Source organism: Mastigoproctus giganteus, chromosome 8, assembly GCF_048544385.1.
Source record: "Mastigoproctus giganteus isolate SK-2022 chromosome 8, ASM4854438v1, whole genome shotgun sequence".
NCBI classification, from domain to species: Eukaryota; Metazoa; Arthropoda; class Arachnida; order Uropygi; family Thelyphonidae; genus Mastigoproctus; species Mastigoproctus giganteus.
In genome coordinates, this window is record NC_143582.1 from 64,972,280 (window position 1) to 64,991,457 (window position 19,178).

The following is a 19,178-nucleotide window of genomic DNA, read 5'->3' on the forward strand; positions in this document are numbered from 1 at the left end:
ACATAATCTGATGAAGCATTAGGATCAGAAGATTTGAAACAGTAATCCAACCAAAGAGAAGAAGAAGAATAGAAATCGTTGTTGATCATCCCAATTTGTATTCCTGTAATGCCAAACAACACAAAGCTGAGAATCCATCAGACCATCATCAAGTTGTAATCTGAGCTGCCTGAAGGATACTAATGTCGACTGCATACTCGAAAGGGCTGTTGATAGGAGGAAAAAAAAAAGATCAGGTGTTGGCTATATGGTTCAGATTGCCTGGTATTCTGGAAGGTAAATGATCAGGCTGTGTGAGATCAGTAGTAATTGCAAAAGCCTCAGCGTCTTGACCAGCTGTGTCTGTAACTAGAAAACTGAAACCAACTGAAGTTGTAAATATTGACATCACTAAGTAAAATTATCTCACCATTAGGAAAGCCTAGTGAAAATCAAATTTCAAAGAAAGGAAATCACATAGTTCCGAATGATTAATGGAGTCATGAGAATCAATAGCAGCATAAGATGAATATTACAAATTAGGAAGTCTCTGGCATGGTATATCAGAGTAGACGTATGCACAAGTAACACCTTTGAAGTGAAAATAAGCATTAAATTAAGAATAATTAGAGCAATTGAGATGAGTAGTGGTGGAGGCAAGCGATAATAGGAATTCTCAGAAAAAGTAAGCAGGGGTTGGCAGATTGTAGGTGGAAATGGATGTCATTGAGATTACTGAGACCATGTATATTTGTGAAATGAATGAGGAAGTTTTTTTTTTTTTTTCACATAAATTTATTCTATTAAGTTTTACTATTCATGATGCATTCAGTAGATAAAGTAGAGGTGGATTACATGTTATATGAAATCCCTGATGTTTTGTCCCAGACATCCTTCCAGGTATGACAAGCTAGAGCTTGCCACCTGAAAATCTGAAAGTTAATGGAACTGATATTTAGGTTCGACGTGTGAGTGAAGTGTGACAAATTTCGGTGAAGTCCAGTTGCTATGTGGTATGCAGAACCTCTGTTTGTACTTTCATAATGGTGAGACTGTTAGCAACCCTGGTTATATTTCCAACCTCATCAAACAAGCAAGGCCCAAAACACTTCATCTGGTATACTGGAGGTGACCATCCAGGTGTGAACCAGTGCAAGTTGGAATGGGGATGTGACATCCACAACACAAAGAAATGCTGTTCCTCTACACCACCCAACAATACTAGATGGTAATTGGCTCTTATCACTCAGTGTAATACCTTCACTTCTTTTTTTGGAGGTTTGAAGTAGTGAAATCCATGCTTAGTCCCCAGAGCAAAGCTTCTGCAACCCAAAGCTTCATCATGCATTATGAGTAATGGCTTTTGAGATTATGATGGGCACAGTGAAATCTAATATTCCTTAAATTTCAAAGGTACATCTCTAGGAGGAATCTGAATCAGACAGTTGGAGGGCATATGAGTAGTATGCATGTTTGGGTATTGTCGCAACCACTCTCTGTCAAGGAGCTGGATTTTTATGTTGTATGTTACTGTTGTTATTATTATTAGCCATATGGTGTAAGGAAGCCTGAGGCTTATGCTGTACCAGCCAAAAAAAAAATTTTTCTGAATTACCCTGAGAGAGAGAGAGAGAGAGAGAAAAGTGTGCATCATATACAAAAATACCAATAATTCATAAATCCCCGTGCTGCTTTTACTATCTGTTGAATTCCTACACACAGCAAGAATATACACCAGCTGATCTGGATGGCTCCTAGAGAGTTAACAATAGGTTCTAGACCAGTGGAGTATCTAGTGACTGGCCTTCAAAATTATTTTATATCTGTACCCTTGAAACTTAGGAAATATTATTTCAGTAGGAATCTGCTATTGTTATGTATTTTATTGTGTATCTTATTCATGTACAAATAAACTGATATTTATTTATTTATTACACAAGACTTACTATATAGGCATCTGCGGAAGAATGTTAGACCTGCACTTCAGGATGGCTGTTTCAGTTGGTATCTGCCTTAGAAAAATGATTGTTCTAAAGACCTATTTTTAGGGTCAAACAACGTTAACTACAAATTGCATCTTTTTTTTTTTTTTTAGATGACTTTAGTTTTACTTTATTCAAATAATGCATATCATGTCATAGAACTGTATCTCGCTAGTACTTTACCAGTTAGCTTAGGCTGTAAGTACGTTTCTGGTAAACCAAGAAAATGTCAAATGACTTTTTCTTGGTTAATTACAAAAATGTTAACTACAAAATGGTTTTGCAATTAACATTGTTTGACACTAAACTCTCAATTTATGACACTTAAAACTTATTGAGATTCTTTCAAGTAGTGCCAAATTTGTCAATTTCAGGTAAAGTTGTTGGTTTTTTATTATTTTTTTAAACCCTACCCTGAAGACTGAGTATACATCATAGTATCAATCTCAACCCAACTAAGGATTATACATATTTAAAATGGGATGAAAATAAAATATTGCCACATGATTTTCAGGTGTTTCAAGATATATTAAGTTTTGATATATATTTATTTCAAAATTAATATAATCATAAAGCATTATGAAAAATTGTTAGAAAAATTGGTAGTGATTGTCATAACTGATATGTATTTCTGGATACTGGATAACTTAATTTTTTTACATATACTTCCTCCCTCCCTCCCCTTTTATTATTATTTAGATGCAAGTATGGAATATTTGTATCAAGGGGGTGAAGGACGTGTATACAAAGAAACAATGACTTGGATACAGTCTTCTGATGAAAATATGCAGATATCAGGAGCTTTAGCTGCTGGAAATTTTGCAAGGAAAGGTAAATTCTATAATTTCTCTGCTTGTTGACTTTAAATAACTCTGTATAAATAAATAAATGGTGAAGGTAAAGATAGATACTATGAAACAACAACCACTAGCAGACTGCTTTTCCACTACAGGTAGCATCCTACTATGCTTGCTAAACAGGGAATAAGTCAGTCATATATTGAGAGAGAGAGTTTTCCTCTGGGAGTTCAGTCAGCAGCATTCCAATATCTGCAATGGCAAAATGCAAACAGATGTAAATGAAGAACATCAATGCTTGTTCAACAGTTGACCAAGCATTGACGTTCTTTCATTTGTAACATTGCCCAGCGGCAAACATATGCTACTTTCATACATATGAAATAGTTCGATGGAAATTAGAAAGTCACGTACCAATTAGAAATTTATTTAAACATGGACCTGAGAGAATATCTCACATGCAGGAGGAAAGTTGAAAACTAGATATTCTCTTATGCAATTGGTAAACATTTTATAGTGTTATACCAGACTTTAGTATATAAAACATCTCCAGTCGAAATAATAAGACAGTCATGCACCTGCTTTGGATTTTTTTTGTTAAATGGCATAATATCTTGCATTAAGGATCAAAAGTTAAATATAAAATAAGCATGATATGATCAACTAGTTTCTAAATAAAAAAAAAAAAAAACCTCTTAACAGCATGTATATGAAAAAACTGGCTGAATATCATTACCTGAGACGTATTTGATGTCTTAGTACATGTAATATATATAAGTATGTACTTAGTACTCATAATACATATTACCTTGTATAAAAGTCAGGAACGATGATTCATAATTGATACTGTTAAATGAATTATAGTTACTGACTTTTTTATAAGAGTAGGGGGGAATAGTATTCCTCCCATATTTTGCTGTTACAATGAATATTTTGATGGAGGGGCAGTAGTATTTCTCTCATTGTATAAAAGTTAGGAACTATGATTCTCTTACATAACTAATTGTGAGTGAAGTTTGAAATACAATATCGAGTGAGTCCCCAATGGCTGACATTCTGCTGAATGCATAGTTTTTAAAAGCAAGGTATCTTCTATACCATTTGAATAACATATTTAATAGTGTTCATTGACTGATTTATGAAACAAATAAAAGTGTTAATGGCAAATAAAACATGGTTTGTTTTGGGAATATACAAAGTTTACAGGTGAGTTGCATAATATTTTGTAATATTGAGTGAGAGTATGAGAACGATGATTAAGTGACATGTGGGTGTCACAGACAATAAACTGATTGATTTGTTGTCCTAACAGGCAATATACTGATTGGAACATGGGCATGATAAATATAACATCATAGGTTTAATTGATTGATTGATGTAAAGGTTCTGGTAATTTGCCTTTAGTTTTTTGTGACCTCTTTTTTTATCTTTTCCAATAAATATCTGATTATTGGCTTTTTTTTGACAGTGACATTACATTTTTAATGGCAGTTTTCCACAGTTGTGTCCTGTATTAATTATTCACTATTAATTTGAAGAACGGTGCCAGCACAGAGACTTGTAGTTTTTGAATGTGAATAGATTTATAGGTTCAATTTCCAAAGTTGCTATTATGAATTTTAATAAAAACTTGTATATAATGGTTTTTTTTTCCCTTGTTCTTTTTTTTCTTTTCAGATGACCAATGTATCCATATGGTATTAAATGGCGTTCCAAAAGATCTCTTGGCTCTACTTTATAAGCATACTGGCACAGATGGTGATATACGATTGCAGCATGCAATATTATCAGCTCTCAGGAATCTGTCCATTCCAGGTTGTGTTTAAAACCTAGTAGATAATTCTCTAAATAAAATTTCAGGGTGGTTCAAGACTGACCTGTGCCCTCTGCATTACAAGTAGTACGATATGGTGCTGCACTGTTACTCAAAGTGTGGAATAGCATCATATCATTAAATTTTTGTTAAAAGAGAAAGTGAAACCATCTGAAATTCACCACAGGGTAAGCATGCAATATGGGGAAGAGATCCTGAAATGTATAACAAGTTTTCTGAAGACCATGAAGAGGTTGCTAACCAGTTGTGCAAGCATACAACAATTAATAACCTACATGTGGCTTACAGTTGTCAAAAATGTTAACCATTGCCATTGATTTTATCCTTGAAAACAGATGACTTTAAAGTGCATGATATTGTATCCAAAATGTGCACAAATGTGCACAAATGTGCACAAGTGTTCATGGATATTTATAGTTCAAGAAAGTGCATGCATAGTGGATCCCAAAGAAGCTGACATTTGACCAGAAGGTACAATCACTTTTAACTGGAGAGTTAAATGCATTTCTTCAGTCAAGTTATTTATGCAAGACATGGCTATGCCACTCCTCAGAATCAAAGGGGTCCAGTATGAAATGATGCCATAAAGGATTGCTGTCATCCAAAAAAAAAATTCAGGGGAAGTTCAGCTGGCACTATTGACATGACAAGTGGATTAAAAAGAGTTGATTCTTGCTGATTTTATGCCACACCTCATGCAACAGTAAATGCAATTTAAAACAAAAAAAAAAAAAAAAAAACCAGGGAAACTGACATAGTAGAATGATTCCCTATGACATTTTCCATTGCCAAATTCACCATATGTGGTGAATTTGGCAATGATTATGTTCACACTTTGGGCTGGGAAATCTTGAACCATCCTCTTTACTATTTGGATTTAGCTCCTAGTGATTACAATTTGTTTGGGTAAATGAAGAAACATTTGGGAGGCCAGAAAGTTAAGACAAAGACAAACCTAAGTGCATCATCCTGTATTGGATATGCAGCTAGCCTCTTTCTATGCTTCTCATATCAGTGCCTTGCCATAGCATGACAAAAATATGTTGGTGTCACAGTACCTTGGAAAAGAATAATAAGTTTAATGTTCCATGTGTGTATATATGTATGTGTTTTTGATAGTATGAACCAGAGCTATAATGCTCAATATGTTCTATGCTGATATCAATATTTGTAAAAGAATAAGAGAAGTTTACCTCAATATGATACTCTCCAGAAATTAAAACGAAAACAATTTAAAAAAAAAATCGAAAATCTTACATTAGGTATCATATGGAAGTGTCCTACGTATCATATTGAGGTAAACTTCTTTTGTTCTTTTACAAATGCAGTGGCGTAGCTGGTGGGGGGGGGGCATCTGCCCCAGGCGACACTTTTCATGTGAGACACAGTTTTATTTTTCAACAATTCTTTTATTTATGTAAGTGTTGCTAGTTGTGAGAGGAGTTTTTTTAATTAAAATTGATTTAGAATTACCTAAGATCTACAATGAGTACCTTGCCTTTAAGAAATCTTGCCGTACTGTCTATAGAACAGCAACAGAGTGATGAAATAGGCTTCGACAATGTCATCGACGATTTTGCTAACAGAAAAGCAAGAAAAATAATATTTTAGAATGTTGGAATTAAAGTTTTACTTCAAAAATAAACAGTGTTTTAATTTATTTCCCTATACGTCGTTTTGACTTTTTGTAGTATTTTTGGTGTGTATTGAGAGGGGCGGAAAAAGCTCTAGCTACAGTACTGTATAAATGTATGTATTTTTGTAAAAATATAAACGTTCAGATCAACTTTGAACTATCTTTGTATATTTACAACAGATAATCAAAAAGTTCTGAGGATGGAGTGTAAAAGACATAAGTACAAAGTTCTTTGTTTATTTTTCATCCCGAAGTTCAGTACCTTATCGTATTTAATCGCAAGTTTAAAAAAAAAAAAGTTTTACACTAAACCAGGCTTCCATGGTTGCTTTTAGCTCTTCATCATTAAAATGAATTCCATTAAGGTGACATGTTATATTGAGGCCAGATCTGATATGGAGTGGGGGGGGGGGCTAAATTGTTCAAATCCATTTGCTAGATATTCATTCTTTTTTCACCAAATAAAAAAAAATTGAATTTTAAAAATTACATATGACATTGATATACAATTTTTTTTTCATGTTATTTTATAGACACTAAGCTATTTAAATAACCTATTTTATAATTTAAGTTCTGAATAATAATAATAAAGGAGAAAAACAGGTAATGTTGCCATAGAATTCTGACGTTTGGCATGCTATCATCACATTAAATATTCTAATTTTTTTAGCATTTGAGTAAGTTTTGTTTTAATAAATTTTTTTAAATGTAAATAACACTAATTAAACTGCACAAATTGTTATTATCAAGTGTGTTTTATTGTATTACCTTGTATGTCCTTCTACCTTGCATAGTTAATAACAGCTGTCATAATGTTACTGGATTAGGCCTGATGATAAGATTAAATATGGAATCCAAAAAAATGTCATCAATTATTATTATTAGTAGTAGTAATAGTACTGATAAATGATGCAAGGAAGCAAGCTTATACAGCATTGGCCAAAAACACACACACACACACACACACACACACACACACACACACACACACACACACACACACACACACACAAACAACCCACTTCATGGACGGTACTGCAGTTGCGGAGGTGAATGGACACATCAGCAAGAAGCTTCGCTTGATGTAAAGGGCGGACAGTGACCAATGGCGGCAGGGAGGATTTCTTGGATTTACTGGCTTCGAAACCATGGAACTTAGATTCTTCATGTTGTGTACAGATGAAAACAACTAGTATTATTCAGGCAAGCTTGTTAGTTATAGTTGTTTTAGCTATTGTTGGTTTTTTGAATGCGTTTACGTACAGTACACTACGATTGTTACAGCGTTATGGTAGCAATCCTACTATTGCAGATTTCGATATTGCAACACCTAAAAATTCCAAAAATTGGGATAAATTTGTTGATCAAAATAGCTGGATACATGTTATTTGTGAGGGGCAATGTGAATTTCAACTTAGATTAAACATATATGTGTGGCCACACACAAACCTTTCTATGTGTGTGACTTTTTCCCACCAAAAAGGAAAAACATTGCATCTTGGGTTTTAATAGGCCTACGACTATAAAATATGCCTTAAATTACTCCCTTGAATATAAGGAACATTATGATAACAGCAAAATGCAAAAACTCAAGGGAAAAAACTGAAAAATCAAAAAATATCGATCGCAATCCTGACTTGAAGGACCTGCCTGATTGTGGGATAGAGGTGCTAAACAATGAAGAAATTACAAACGAAGGCTATAGTTACTTCAATATATTTGAAGCTTTCTATTATTTTTAATGATAGAGACCACAACAAAAAAACAACTCCAAAAACTGCTGTTAATCAGATCCCAGATGCCACTGTGTGCCCTGCAAAATTAAATTTAAGAAAAAAAGAGGGTAAACGTGGCCATATGGAATGTAAAAAGTTTAAAAGAAGGCAAGATGGATATGGTCATCAATGAAATGGATAGGTATAAAATTGACATTTTAGGAGCAACTGAAGTCATGTGGACAGGACAGGGTAATTTCAAAACTGGAAATGGGTTTTTGGTTGTTTTTTCTGGAAGTGACCAAGTAAAAGAACATGGTGTCACTGTCATTTTGAATAAAGGATGTTTAAGGTCTCTTCTGGGATACAATCCTATTAATAGTAGAATGATGACAGACTTCAGAGCCATCCAGTAAATCTCAGTTTTAGTTGCATATGCACCGACATCAACATCTACAAACAAAGATATGGACATTTATTATGAAAATCTCCAATCAGCTCTTGATCTGGTCCCAAAAAAGGATGTTTTGATACTCGTGGGTGATTTTAATGCAAAAGTAGGCAAGACAGTTTCTTCTAGTCCGGAATGTGGTAGGTTTGGTCTTGGCACTAGAAATGAGCGGAGTGAAAGTTTAATTGAATTTTGTCATCTGAACAGTCTTGTCATATGTAACACCTGCTTTCAGCAGCACCCGAGAAGGCTCTACACATGGAAATCTCCTGATCATAAAACAAGGAATCAGATTGATTGTATCCTTATGCAGCAAAGATGGCATTCCAGTGTAATCACAGCAAAAACACTTCCTGGAGCAGATTGTGGCAGTGATCATCAGCTACTCCACATCGTTCTCAAGCTGAAGCTGAAAAAGATCATGAATAAGGTTTTCCCTAGACGATTGGATGTAGAAAATATTCCAAACGTTTCAAGCTCTGTTAGAACTAGATGATGATATGCTGCCTGAGGAAATGTGGGAAAATATAAAAAGCATTATTAAGAATTGAGCAAATAGACACATTAGAGAAAGGTCAAAGATCAGGAAGCCTTGGATTACATAAGCTACTTTTAAACTTATTGAACAGAGAAGAACTGCAAAAGCCCAGGGTGTACAAGGAAACGAAGAGTATTAGGAACTAAGCAAAGTCATCAAGCGCTGTTTAAGCCAGGACAAACAGGATTATATCAATTGAAAGTGTAAAGAAATAAAATACCACAACAAACAAAACAACACTAAAAAGATGTATGATGTTATTAAGTCCTTAAGACAAAAGTTCCGACCAAAACTTAATGTAATTAAGGACTCTAGAGGGGAAATTTTAACAGAGGAGAACAGAATACTGCGAACAGCTCTTCTGAGCACCTGCTGGCACTAATGATCTGCCACCTCCTTTTCAAGGGTGTGATCTTGAACCAGTTCCACTGAAGGAAGAAGTCGAAAAAGCAATCAGAGAACTAACATGTGGCAAGTCACCTGGAATTGATGAAATCCCAGTAGAATTGATAAAAGCTACAGGTGTGAAGTGCGCCGAGTTATCTCATAAAATGATTGTAAAAATTTGGGAAACGGGACAGTGGCCATCAGATTGGAAGAAATCATTTTTCATCCCCTTACCAAAATAAAGGAGATCTGAAAATTTGATCTCAAATTATAGGACTATTAGCCTAATTTCTCACGCTAGCAAGATTCTTCTTAAAATCATATTGAACAGAATCTCAAGAAAACTTGAAGAAATGCCAGAAGAGCAAGCAGGTTTCAGAAGGGGTAGATCTTAAGCCTACGACTGATTATAGAAAAATGCAAAGAATTCAATGTTCCAGTCGGTTTGTGTTTTTATAGATTATGCAAAAGCATTTGATTGTGTTCAACATGAGAAATTATGGGAAACAATGACTGTTTTTGGTTTCCCAATCCATATAATTCAGCTGATTAAGCTACTGTACCAGGAACAGGAAGGAACTGTGAGAACGAACATGGGAAACATGAACTTTTTCACAATAGGTAAAGGTGTCAGGCAGGGCTGTATTTTGTCACCTCACCTTTTTAATCTTTATGCCGAAGATATCATGCGTGAAGCTTTGGAAGATTTAGAGACTGGCATCAAACTTGGAGGACTGAAGATAAGCAACCTTCATTATGCAGATGATACTGTGCTAATTTGTAATTCTAAGGATCATCTTAAAGAAACTCTGAGGAGAGTATATGAAGCAAGTAAGAAAAAATAATTGTTTCTGAATGTGTGTAAATCTAAAATTATGGTGATTGGTGATAATCTTGATTCCAGTAAGGTGAAGGTTAATGGGCAAGATATCAAAGAAGTTGATGAATTTGATTACTTAGGGTCAAGTATAAATAAAAATAGTGACTGCCCAAATGATGTAAAGAGGCGACAGGCAATTGCTAAAATATTGGTCGCTGATCTGATAAAATTATGGAGAGATCATGATCTGCCCCTAAAGACGAAACTGAGAATCATTGATTCGTTAATTTTTCCAATTGCCGCTTATGGATGTGAAAGATGGAATCTGAAAAAGTTGACAGGAAGAAAATTGAGGCATTTGAAATGTGGTGTTCCAGGAGAATACTGCATATTTCTTACTTGGATTGAAGAACAAACGAGTGGGTATTGAATAAAATTGGCAGGCCTAAAATTCTTCTTCATAGCATCAACAAAAGAAAACTCAAGTTTTTTGGTCATATAGTAAGAAGGGAAAACTTTCTGTTGAAGAATATAATGGAAGGAAAAACCAAGGGGAAGAGGTGCAGAGGAAGACCTACAACTAGGTGGAAGGATGGGATCATTGAACTTCTGGGCATGACACTTTGCGATGCTGCTCATATAGCACACGATCGATGCTGTTGCAGGAATTTGTTGGTGGTCACAACAGCTCCTCAGGGAGCTATGTGACTGGAAGAAGAAGAAGAAGATAATTTTTAAATGCAGATATTGTAATTAAAAAGTGAAAATTGAGATTAAGTGGTAGAAATTTATGGTGTTTATAGAGAAATTCTTTTATTTTCAAGGTTATTATACTGAATGTAAAATAACATTAGATTAATGAGAAATTGGCCTGGACCAACCACATAGTTATGTCATTTATAGTCAAAGTCTACCTGCCTGTATGAAAGCACATAGGACATTATAATGTGTTGGGATGTTAAAAAGAGGGTCGCTATAAAGAGCTTCGACTGTATTATCTCTTTCTTTTTAGTGTTAACACAAGCAAAGAATGCTGTGCTATTTTTCTTTGCGTTCTTAGCCTAAGACATTCTCATAATGTGCCTTCAGTTGACTAACAATTTAGTGATTTGACTGCAGACTAGTTTGTACTTGCTGTAGGATTTCATATCCCCCTGCTAATTTATAATCATCATACTTTTTCTCTAACACTAGTCTCATCAGATCATGTCCATTTAGGTATAAACCTTGAACAGTATATCTTAGTTGGTTTTAAAAGCTTAGTAGCTTCTGTGATTACTTCCCTGAATGTCTCCCATTTAGAATTTCAGTTGGGAACATCGTTAATTGGTCCCACTGATAGGAATTTAAAAACTGCTTTTAGGAAGCGAAATCCCTTCCCCTTTCCTTTGACAGTAGTTATCTTTAAGTATATCCCAAATCAATATATTATGATCACTGCTACCTAGTGGTTCCTTTATACGGATATTCTTAATGTGTGATGAGTCAGGGCTGATAATCACATCAAAAATATTGTTTTCTGTTGTTGCTTCAAAATGCTGGTGTAGCAAACAAGTCATTCAGTAAATTCAGAATTTCTTCTACTGTGTGACTGACTAATCCACAAGTTCCATTCAATATCTGGAAAGTTAAAAATCCAACATTATAAAACATTTCATTCTACTGGACCAGTCTACCTACCTGTGTAGTTGTTCATTATACTCATCACAGTAATTTTGCCTATTGAAAAACTCCTGTTTTTATTTTAATTTTTCCAGTGTTTATGTCATACCAAAGACCCAGTATTGCACTTCCCACTCACTTTATCTGAAAGAACTACCTTAGATTCTGCCTGCTTCTTAACCAAATGCATTGCTGCATCTCTTCTCTGCCCTGCTTTTCCTTCCTGTATACATTATACTACTTGTCATATTCAAATTCTGTATCATTGATGTCAGAATGGTACCATATTTCTGATATTCCGACTATGTCTACATTTATTGACTTAACCAGTATTTCAGATTCATCAGGTTTAAGTAGTTTTGTTGTGAGGCATTTTAACTTGGTTAATGTAGTACTTTTCACATAATGAAATTTACTTGATAACAGCAGTTTATTGTTTAATTAGTGGTTTTCATTTTTAATTAATTTATTATGAGCTGTTATTTGTTTGTTATTTGGTTTTTAGGAGCATTAGCAACTAAGGCCATATTGCTCCGGGACATGCGGTGGTCATTCCCTGACCTTCCCACATCCTCCGTATTTGGTGGTGATGGGCTCGAACCCCGATCTAATCAAGAAGCGTGTGCTATGACCTGCTGCTCCTTCCCACCTGGCTACGGAGGCGCCTTATTATGAGCACTCATATCCATATAATATCCTCTCAACACATTAAGTTTTGTTTTAGTTTCACAGAAATAATTAAAGAGCAAAGAAATTTTATTTCACTATGTAAATGCATCTATTGCAAAGTTCATTAGCATATATATATATATATTTTTTTTTTTTTTGGCAGTTATTGTAAGTATTATTCATGTTTATTTTTACTGTGTAGTAGTTGAGTTGATAATATAATTTTTTTTATGTGAGAGTTGAAGGACATAACTGAATCATATAGATCCACTATGTGATTCAGATTAATAGGAGAAATACTTCATTGAATTATAATTAATTCAATATAATTAACACTTTTGTTGTTGGCTTTTCCGATGAGTGTTTCGACCCAGGATTGAAAACCACTGAATTGAGCCAATCTGGATTGAAAAGGACAGAAACATTTTTGGGCTTTCTTCTTACTATGGCTGAATTTATCAGTGCCCCTGTGAAGGGTGCTTGACAAAATTATCTGATTTATCTTCTGCCAAATTTGAAGAAAAATTGTAAAAGTAGGATTGTTTCTCCTCCCAAGTGAATTAAAATTAGAATTAAAATAAGTGGCATATTGGCATTCAAGCAGCAGTGAATGCATTAATATATATTTATTAAATTTAGAGAAGCCAAACAAGAACAACAATAGATTTTAACAAAATATTGATCACCTTAATCTTTGATTGGTTAATAAACTGAGAAGACAGAAAGTTGCTGACTCACGTACTGCCTACTATCCTTTTGATATAACTTCATCGTCATGGCTGTGACACATAATATCATATCAACTTGTGCAGCTAGCCTGGCAGAGCTCTGGAGACACCCAGGTTGTGTAGTGGCTATGGGAACAAACTGCACATAATCCACCTTCTGTTCTCCTGGAGACCACAACAGAGGAGAAAATTTATGGAAACCCCTGCCATTTTGCATAGCCCAAGGAAAACATTGGTAAGAAGGAAGGAAAGGTAATAACCTTTCCCTTGGGATTTCCTTGTTCCTTAGACTTTACACTCACCCCATACATATACACAGGTACTGCCACAACCAGCACCATGGGGCAGCCAATGCACCATGGAAAACCTAAATAAACCAACTTTCCTCCCACCAATCATTCAAAATGAAGAGGGACCACACAGGTGTTAAATTGACCCCCATCCACACTCCTACCAGTGGGCTAAGCCACACCAGCCACTTCCTGCCTCCCTCATCATTTCTGCAAGCACTGTTCAAACCACACATGCACATACATCAGACCCAAATCAAGGATGTTGTCCAGGTCACAAGTATCAGGATTGTGTAGTGAAGTCGTTACAAAAGGACAGTGGACAGCATGTATGTTGCTAGTTTTACAGTTTTTTGTCATCTTAGTTTACTTACAACAGTCTAAGATCTCAAAAGAGAGATTGTAACTTATTATATTTTAATTTATTATTATTGCACTGGTTTCTAACCTGTGTGCTCTGACATTTGGGTGTGTTACAAAATTAGGAAAAATTCCATTGAGTTCAATGGTGATCACTCTTTGAGTATGCTATGATTATAATGCATTTTAGCTCCAGTTGTGGTGTTTTGAGCAGTGAATTTAATAAATATATGTTAATTACATGAAGTGTAATGCTTCTTATTCTAAGTAATTGGTTATGTACATATTTTGGGTGGTGATGATCCTATGTGTACAGAGAAATCATTTTAAGATGATTCCAGAAATGAAGGTTAAGAAACTATACAATAATCTTTATTGGAAGATGGTAAAATGATGCATGAAAAGATGTTATTGTGGTTTTGCAACAATCAACTAAGGCTACGAGACATTAGAATATGACAGTTTACAGACAGAATGCATTCTGTTTGTAAATTGTTTCTATTCTAATAATCATTTTGTCTGCTTTGCTGGACATAAAAAAAAACAAACAAAAAAACAACAACTGCAGAGTGGGAGAGTGGGGAGAAAGCAATCCTTGACTTAGACCAACTAACTCAGCCACAGTGTAAAAACACGTGGGAAGATTATCTGTCACAACTGTTTAGGCTATTGTTTTCCACCTATTAAAATATAAATCTGGGTTGCCTGGAACTTCACCTTAGAATTAGTAATGGTAGTATTAGCAGTGGTAAAACAAGGTAAGCCTATACATCAGCCATAAAATAAAGATTGTATGCTCATTCCTTCAAATGATTTGTCCAATTCTCCTTTAAATTCATTCAAACCTATCACTTCCACAACACTAGAAAGAAGTTTATTTCATCATTTAGTTATCTGGCTTAAAGCAGATTTGTGCGCATCTATGCTGCAACCATTATTTCTCAGTTTAAATTATGGCTTCCTGTGTATGCCATTCAGCTGTAAAAAATAAATAATAATACTAAAAAGGGGTGCAATTAGTCCAGTGGTTGTGGCACCGAACCAGCAATTTCATGGACCCGAGTTTGAATCCTGATTGGGGGGGGGGACAAAATGCGCATAAGTCACTTTATCGGACCTACCTCCCCAAGATCTAAGTGATGGCTGAGGCAGATAGTGCACTGCCTGGTGTTGCTCCTAATAATTACTTCCCACAGCTGAACACAAAAGCCAAAGCTAAACAGGTCCACTCCATAGCTGGATGAAGATGAGAAGTAGAAATATGGAGCATACTGCATTGAGTGTGGTTCACGATAAAGTTGCTTGCGTTCGTGCTTAGACAGAGGGGTTGGTTTGAAAAGTCAGAAAGTCTCTTGAGGAAGACAGTGGAGCAAGTAGTGCTGTCACTCATATGGCTACCACAAGGGAAGGGCATGAACTATCCAGCCCAACCAAGTGGAAGTGCTTCCTGCACAACTGTGCTAGTGACCGCCCAAGAGAGGAGAAAAAGCCAACAAATGAAGTTGAGCATAGAAATGAATACATTTACCATATGGGCATACTACAAAGTAACAAAGCTAGAGACTGACATGACAATGTAAAGGACAAAACTACACACCAGGTGATTGAATTAGTTCTTGACCGGTCAAATCACTGAACGGTGAATAGCAGACCAAAAACAGACCATCGTCACCAAGAAATTGATGGCTCCTGTAATAGTAGTAGTGGCAAATGATGCAAGAAAGCAAGCTTAGGTAGTGCCAGCAAAAGAAGAAGAAAAAAAAAAAAAAAAAAAAAACCACCTGCAAGCAGGACAATCAAACCAGAACTGGAGGAGGAGGAACACCAAGTATATAAGAACTATAACCCAGAGCAGCCAATGTAAAAACAGACGAGGTCACAATATCCACAATTGAAGAAGAGTGGAAGAAGGCCATAACAGAATTGAAGGGAATGAACCCCACAAAGATCCACACCATACCGAAGCAGCGATCCAATAGGATCCTGTGGCAAGTCACAGACCATGTCAGTTGGTGAATAATACCGGATATCCTTATCAACAACGGAGCAACACTAGACATCATCCGTACAGCCATTTAACCATTTACTGTGCTGCTGCAGCAACTAAGATGAACAGTAGAGAAACCAGAAACCAACAGAAGAAACACAAAGACAAGGAACAACCAACCTGGGAAAGAAGGCTACAGTAGAAGTGATAAGAGCAAAGATAGGCCAACTGACCCAGTATTAATGGGGTGACATAAGTAAGAAGCTGATCAGAAAAGTGATGACCATTTTCAGAAAAGACAAACAACCACTCAACATGAAGCTTCACTGTTACAGGGAGAGTACCCTGAGGAAAACAGACAACAGGCTATTTGATGGAAACAAGAGAGCCTTCTACAGAAAAATCGAACAAAAGGAGAAGGAAGACAACAGATTCCCCCCCCCCCCCAACCAGAAGGCCCTCTGAGTTCTGAGGAAAGCTGTAGGGCAGCAAAGTAATCTATAATGGCTGTTCCCCTGGATAGATCTAGAAACGAAGAAAACCAAAGACATACAAGAGATGACAGAATGGGAGATTTGGGAGGGAGAAGTACAACAGTCGATCAGGAAGTTCCACAACTGGCAATCCCAGGAATGGATAACTTCCACACCTACTAGTACAAGAAGTTCAACTCACACACAGGCTCATAGTAGTAGTGCAGTTCACCTAGATGATAAGGCACCCGACATAATCCCAGAGTCTGAATCAAGGAAACACCTACCTGAAGGCTAAGGTCAAATACACCACAAACCCTACGAAGTACAGACCAGTCACCTGTCTCCCATCAGTGTACAAGAACCTTACCAGCTGCATAACTAAGGAGATAGCAGCCCACTTGGAGAGCCAGAACATCATGGCCGAGCAGCAGAAGGGATAGAAGCAGATGAACAAAGGATGCAAGGAGCAATTGACCATTGATGCTGCAGTTATGGAGTAAGCCTATAAGAAATGCCACAACCTGTACATTGCCTACTTCTACTCCATGCCCCATAGCTGGCTGATAGAGACACTGAAGGTCTACAAAGTCAACCTGACATCAACACACTTCCTAGAAGCAACCATGGCAAAATAGAGGACCACCATTAAGGTTGAGAATATCATGATCAGACTGATCATCATTAAAAGTGGAATTTCCACTATCTTTCTGTCTAGCACTCAACCTAACAGCATGTATTGATATACCGTATTTCCCCATGTATAAGACGCACCTTTTTTCGAAAAATTTAGAAGAAGAAGAAGAAATCTTTATTGCATACAAAATGCATATGCCGTACACAATACCCTTCACGGCTACAAGCCAGGGGTTTACAGTAAAGGTTAATACAAGTTAAAAGTCTAATATAAAGGTTACAAAGGCTAATACACTGCAATAAACAAGGATGAGATAGGAGAAAAAATAATCTTATTACTAATTATACAAGTGTAATGAAATGAAAGCAAATGGAAAATTCACATATGAACGTATATACACAACAGCATGTTATCATGCTAATTTATCCTCCAGGGAGCAGTCCTCTTACAGTGTTGGAGTCATCTGAGCAGGCGCAGAAAGTTGGAGCAATGTAGTGAGGGATCCATGGGAGTGATGGACAGGTCCTTGGGAGCAGGTTCTAATGCCCTGTGACATGGTCCTGAGAAGGAAGTCGATGGAGTAAGTTCTGCCTGTATTTTTTATCCAATGCGAACTTGTAGAGGTCGCCATCCAAGGAGTATACGTACTGCAGCATTTGCACGGGTATGAAGCGATCGGATAACTTTACTGGTTTGGGGTGGCCTGGAGGACTGGATTGGCCCGAAGGCTTGGGACCGGGATCCTCCAACCGCAGTTGGCCCAGAAGTCTGGGTGCGAAATAATGCCAACCATCATTTTTACAGAAAAGACGAGTCTTCTCTCATGGATAATGGCAGGAAGACGTCTGATGTTTAGAGATGCTGCCATCTGGGTGGTCCTTCGTGCAGGGGGAAGTCGGAATTTCCATATGGCCCACTTCAATAGCCAAAATTCGCCCGCAAAAATCCGTCTTAGATGCGTTGCGGCAGTTGAGGTCCAGACTTCTGCTCCATAAAGAATGACCGGATAGACACACGTCTTAATATACCTGTACCCAACTGCCTGGTCATGGACATGCATAAGTTGTTGCTTAAGCATCCACCGGAGTCGACAGAATTTTTTTTGCAGGTGGTCTATGTGTGGTATAAAGGAGAGCTTCTGGTCAAAAATAACGCCCAGGTCGGTGTGTTGCTGCACAGCAGAAATCGCGGATCCTCTTATATTGGGTTGCACCATCGTTGGGTTCCGTTTGAGCGAGAAAGTGAGCTGTTTCGACTTCTCAGGATTGATGTGAAGGCCGAAACCGGAGAGGAAGGCCTCGAGGTTCTGGATTTTATGTTCGATTACGACATTTATGTAGTCAGCAGTGTCTCAGGGGTTGATAACAGTGAACAGCTTTATATCATCGGTGAAGGTGATAATATCAGTTCGGCCCGTCACGAAAGGCAGAAGAACGGCTGAGAACAAAATACCAGAGAGGACCCCACCTTGTGGGACTCCAGTTGTAATATTTCTGGTGTAGCGTCGATTGGCATCGCGAACAATAATCGTCCTATTCTCAAGCATTGACTGAATGAACCAGAGCACGTCTCCGCCAATGAAGTAATACTCACGTAATAGCCTTATCAACGCGTGAACGGATACGGAATCAAATGCTGCCTGGACATCGATATAAGTAACAGTGATTTCCGAACCGTGCTCAAATGCTTCGAGGATCTTGGTAGTGGTACTGACTAGATTTGTAGCGGTGGATCTTTACCGGGTGGCATAGTGGATCTGCGGTGGCTGATGTGGCATTATTTGTGTGGTTAACGTTTTCAGAAGAGATTTCTCAAATAGCTTTAGTAGGCTTGATGCAGAAGAAATAGGACGGAAGTGACTGGGCTGAGAAGCAGAGCGTATTTTTGGCAGCGGTCTTACTAGATAGACATGCCACATAGGAGGGAAGAATTTTTGATGAAGGATTTTGTTGAATAATGACAGAATGGGATCAACAATAAATGTACTCAGGCATTTCAACATAAACTGAGGAATCCCGTCTGCGCCGGATGCGGCCGTAGGTGCTAAACTGTTTATTGCATCAATCAGTTGATATTTGGTAAGTTGAACTGAATTTAAGAGGTCGGTTGAAATCGGATTGATTGGTAATTCCATTGGTGTGATGGATTCTGGCTGAGCCGCAAACCTAGTTATGTGGTCGAGCCAACTGCTCAGCTTGAGTGAGTGAATGGTGTCCTCTGATTTGCTTCTATG

General features: G+C 36.9%; 1 protein-coding gene across 1 annotated transcript in view; it reads left to right on the forward strand.

Moving 5' to 3' along the window:
• LOC150081581 (rap1 GTPase-GDP dissociation stimulator 1-B-like) overlaps window positions 1-19,178 on the forward strand; it is a 199,792-nt gene that overhangs the window by 38,040 nt on the left and 142,574 nt on the right. The window contains exons 4-5 of the mRNA XM_090380251.1: window positions 2,661-2,792; window positions 4,436-4,573. Coding sequence (XP_090236377.1) covers window positions 2,661-2,792; window positions 4,436-4,573 — 270 coding nt within the window. The remainder of the gene's footprint in view (window positions 1-2,660; window positions 2,793-4,435; window positions 4,574-19,178) is intronic.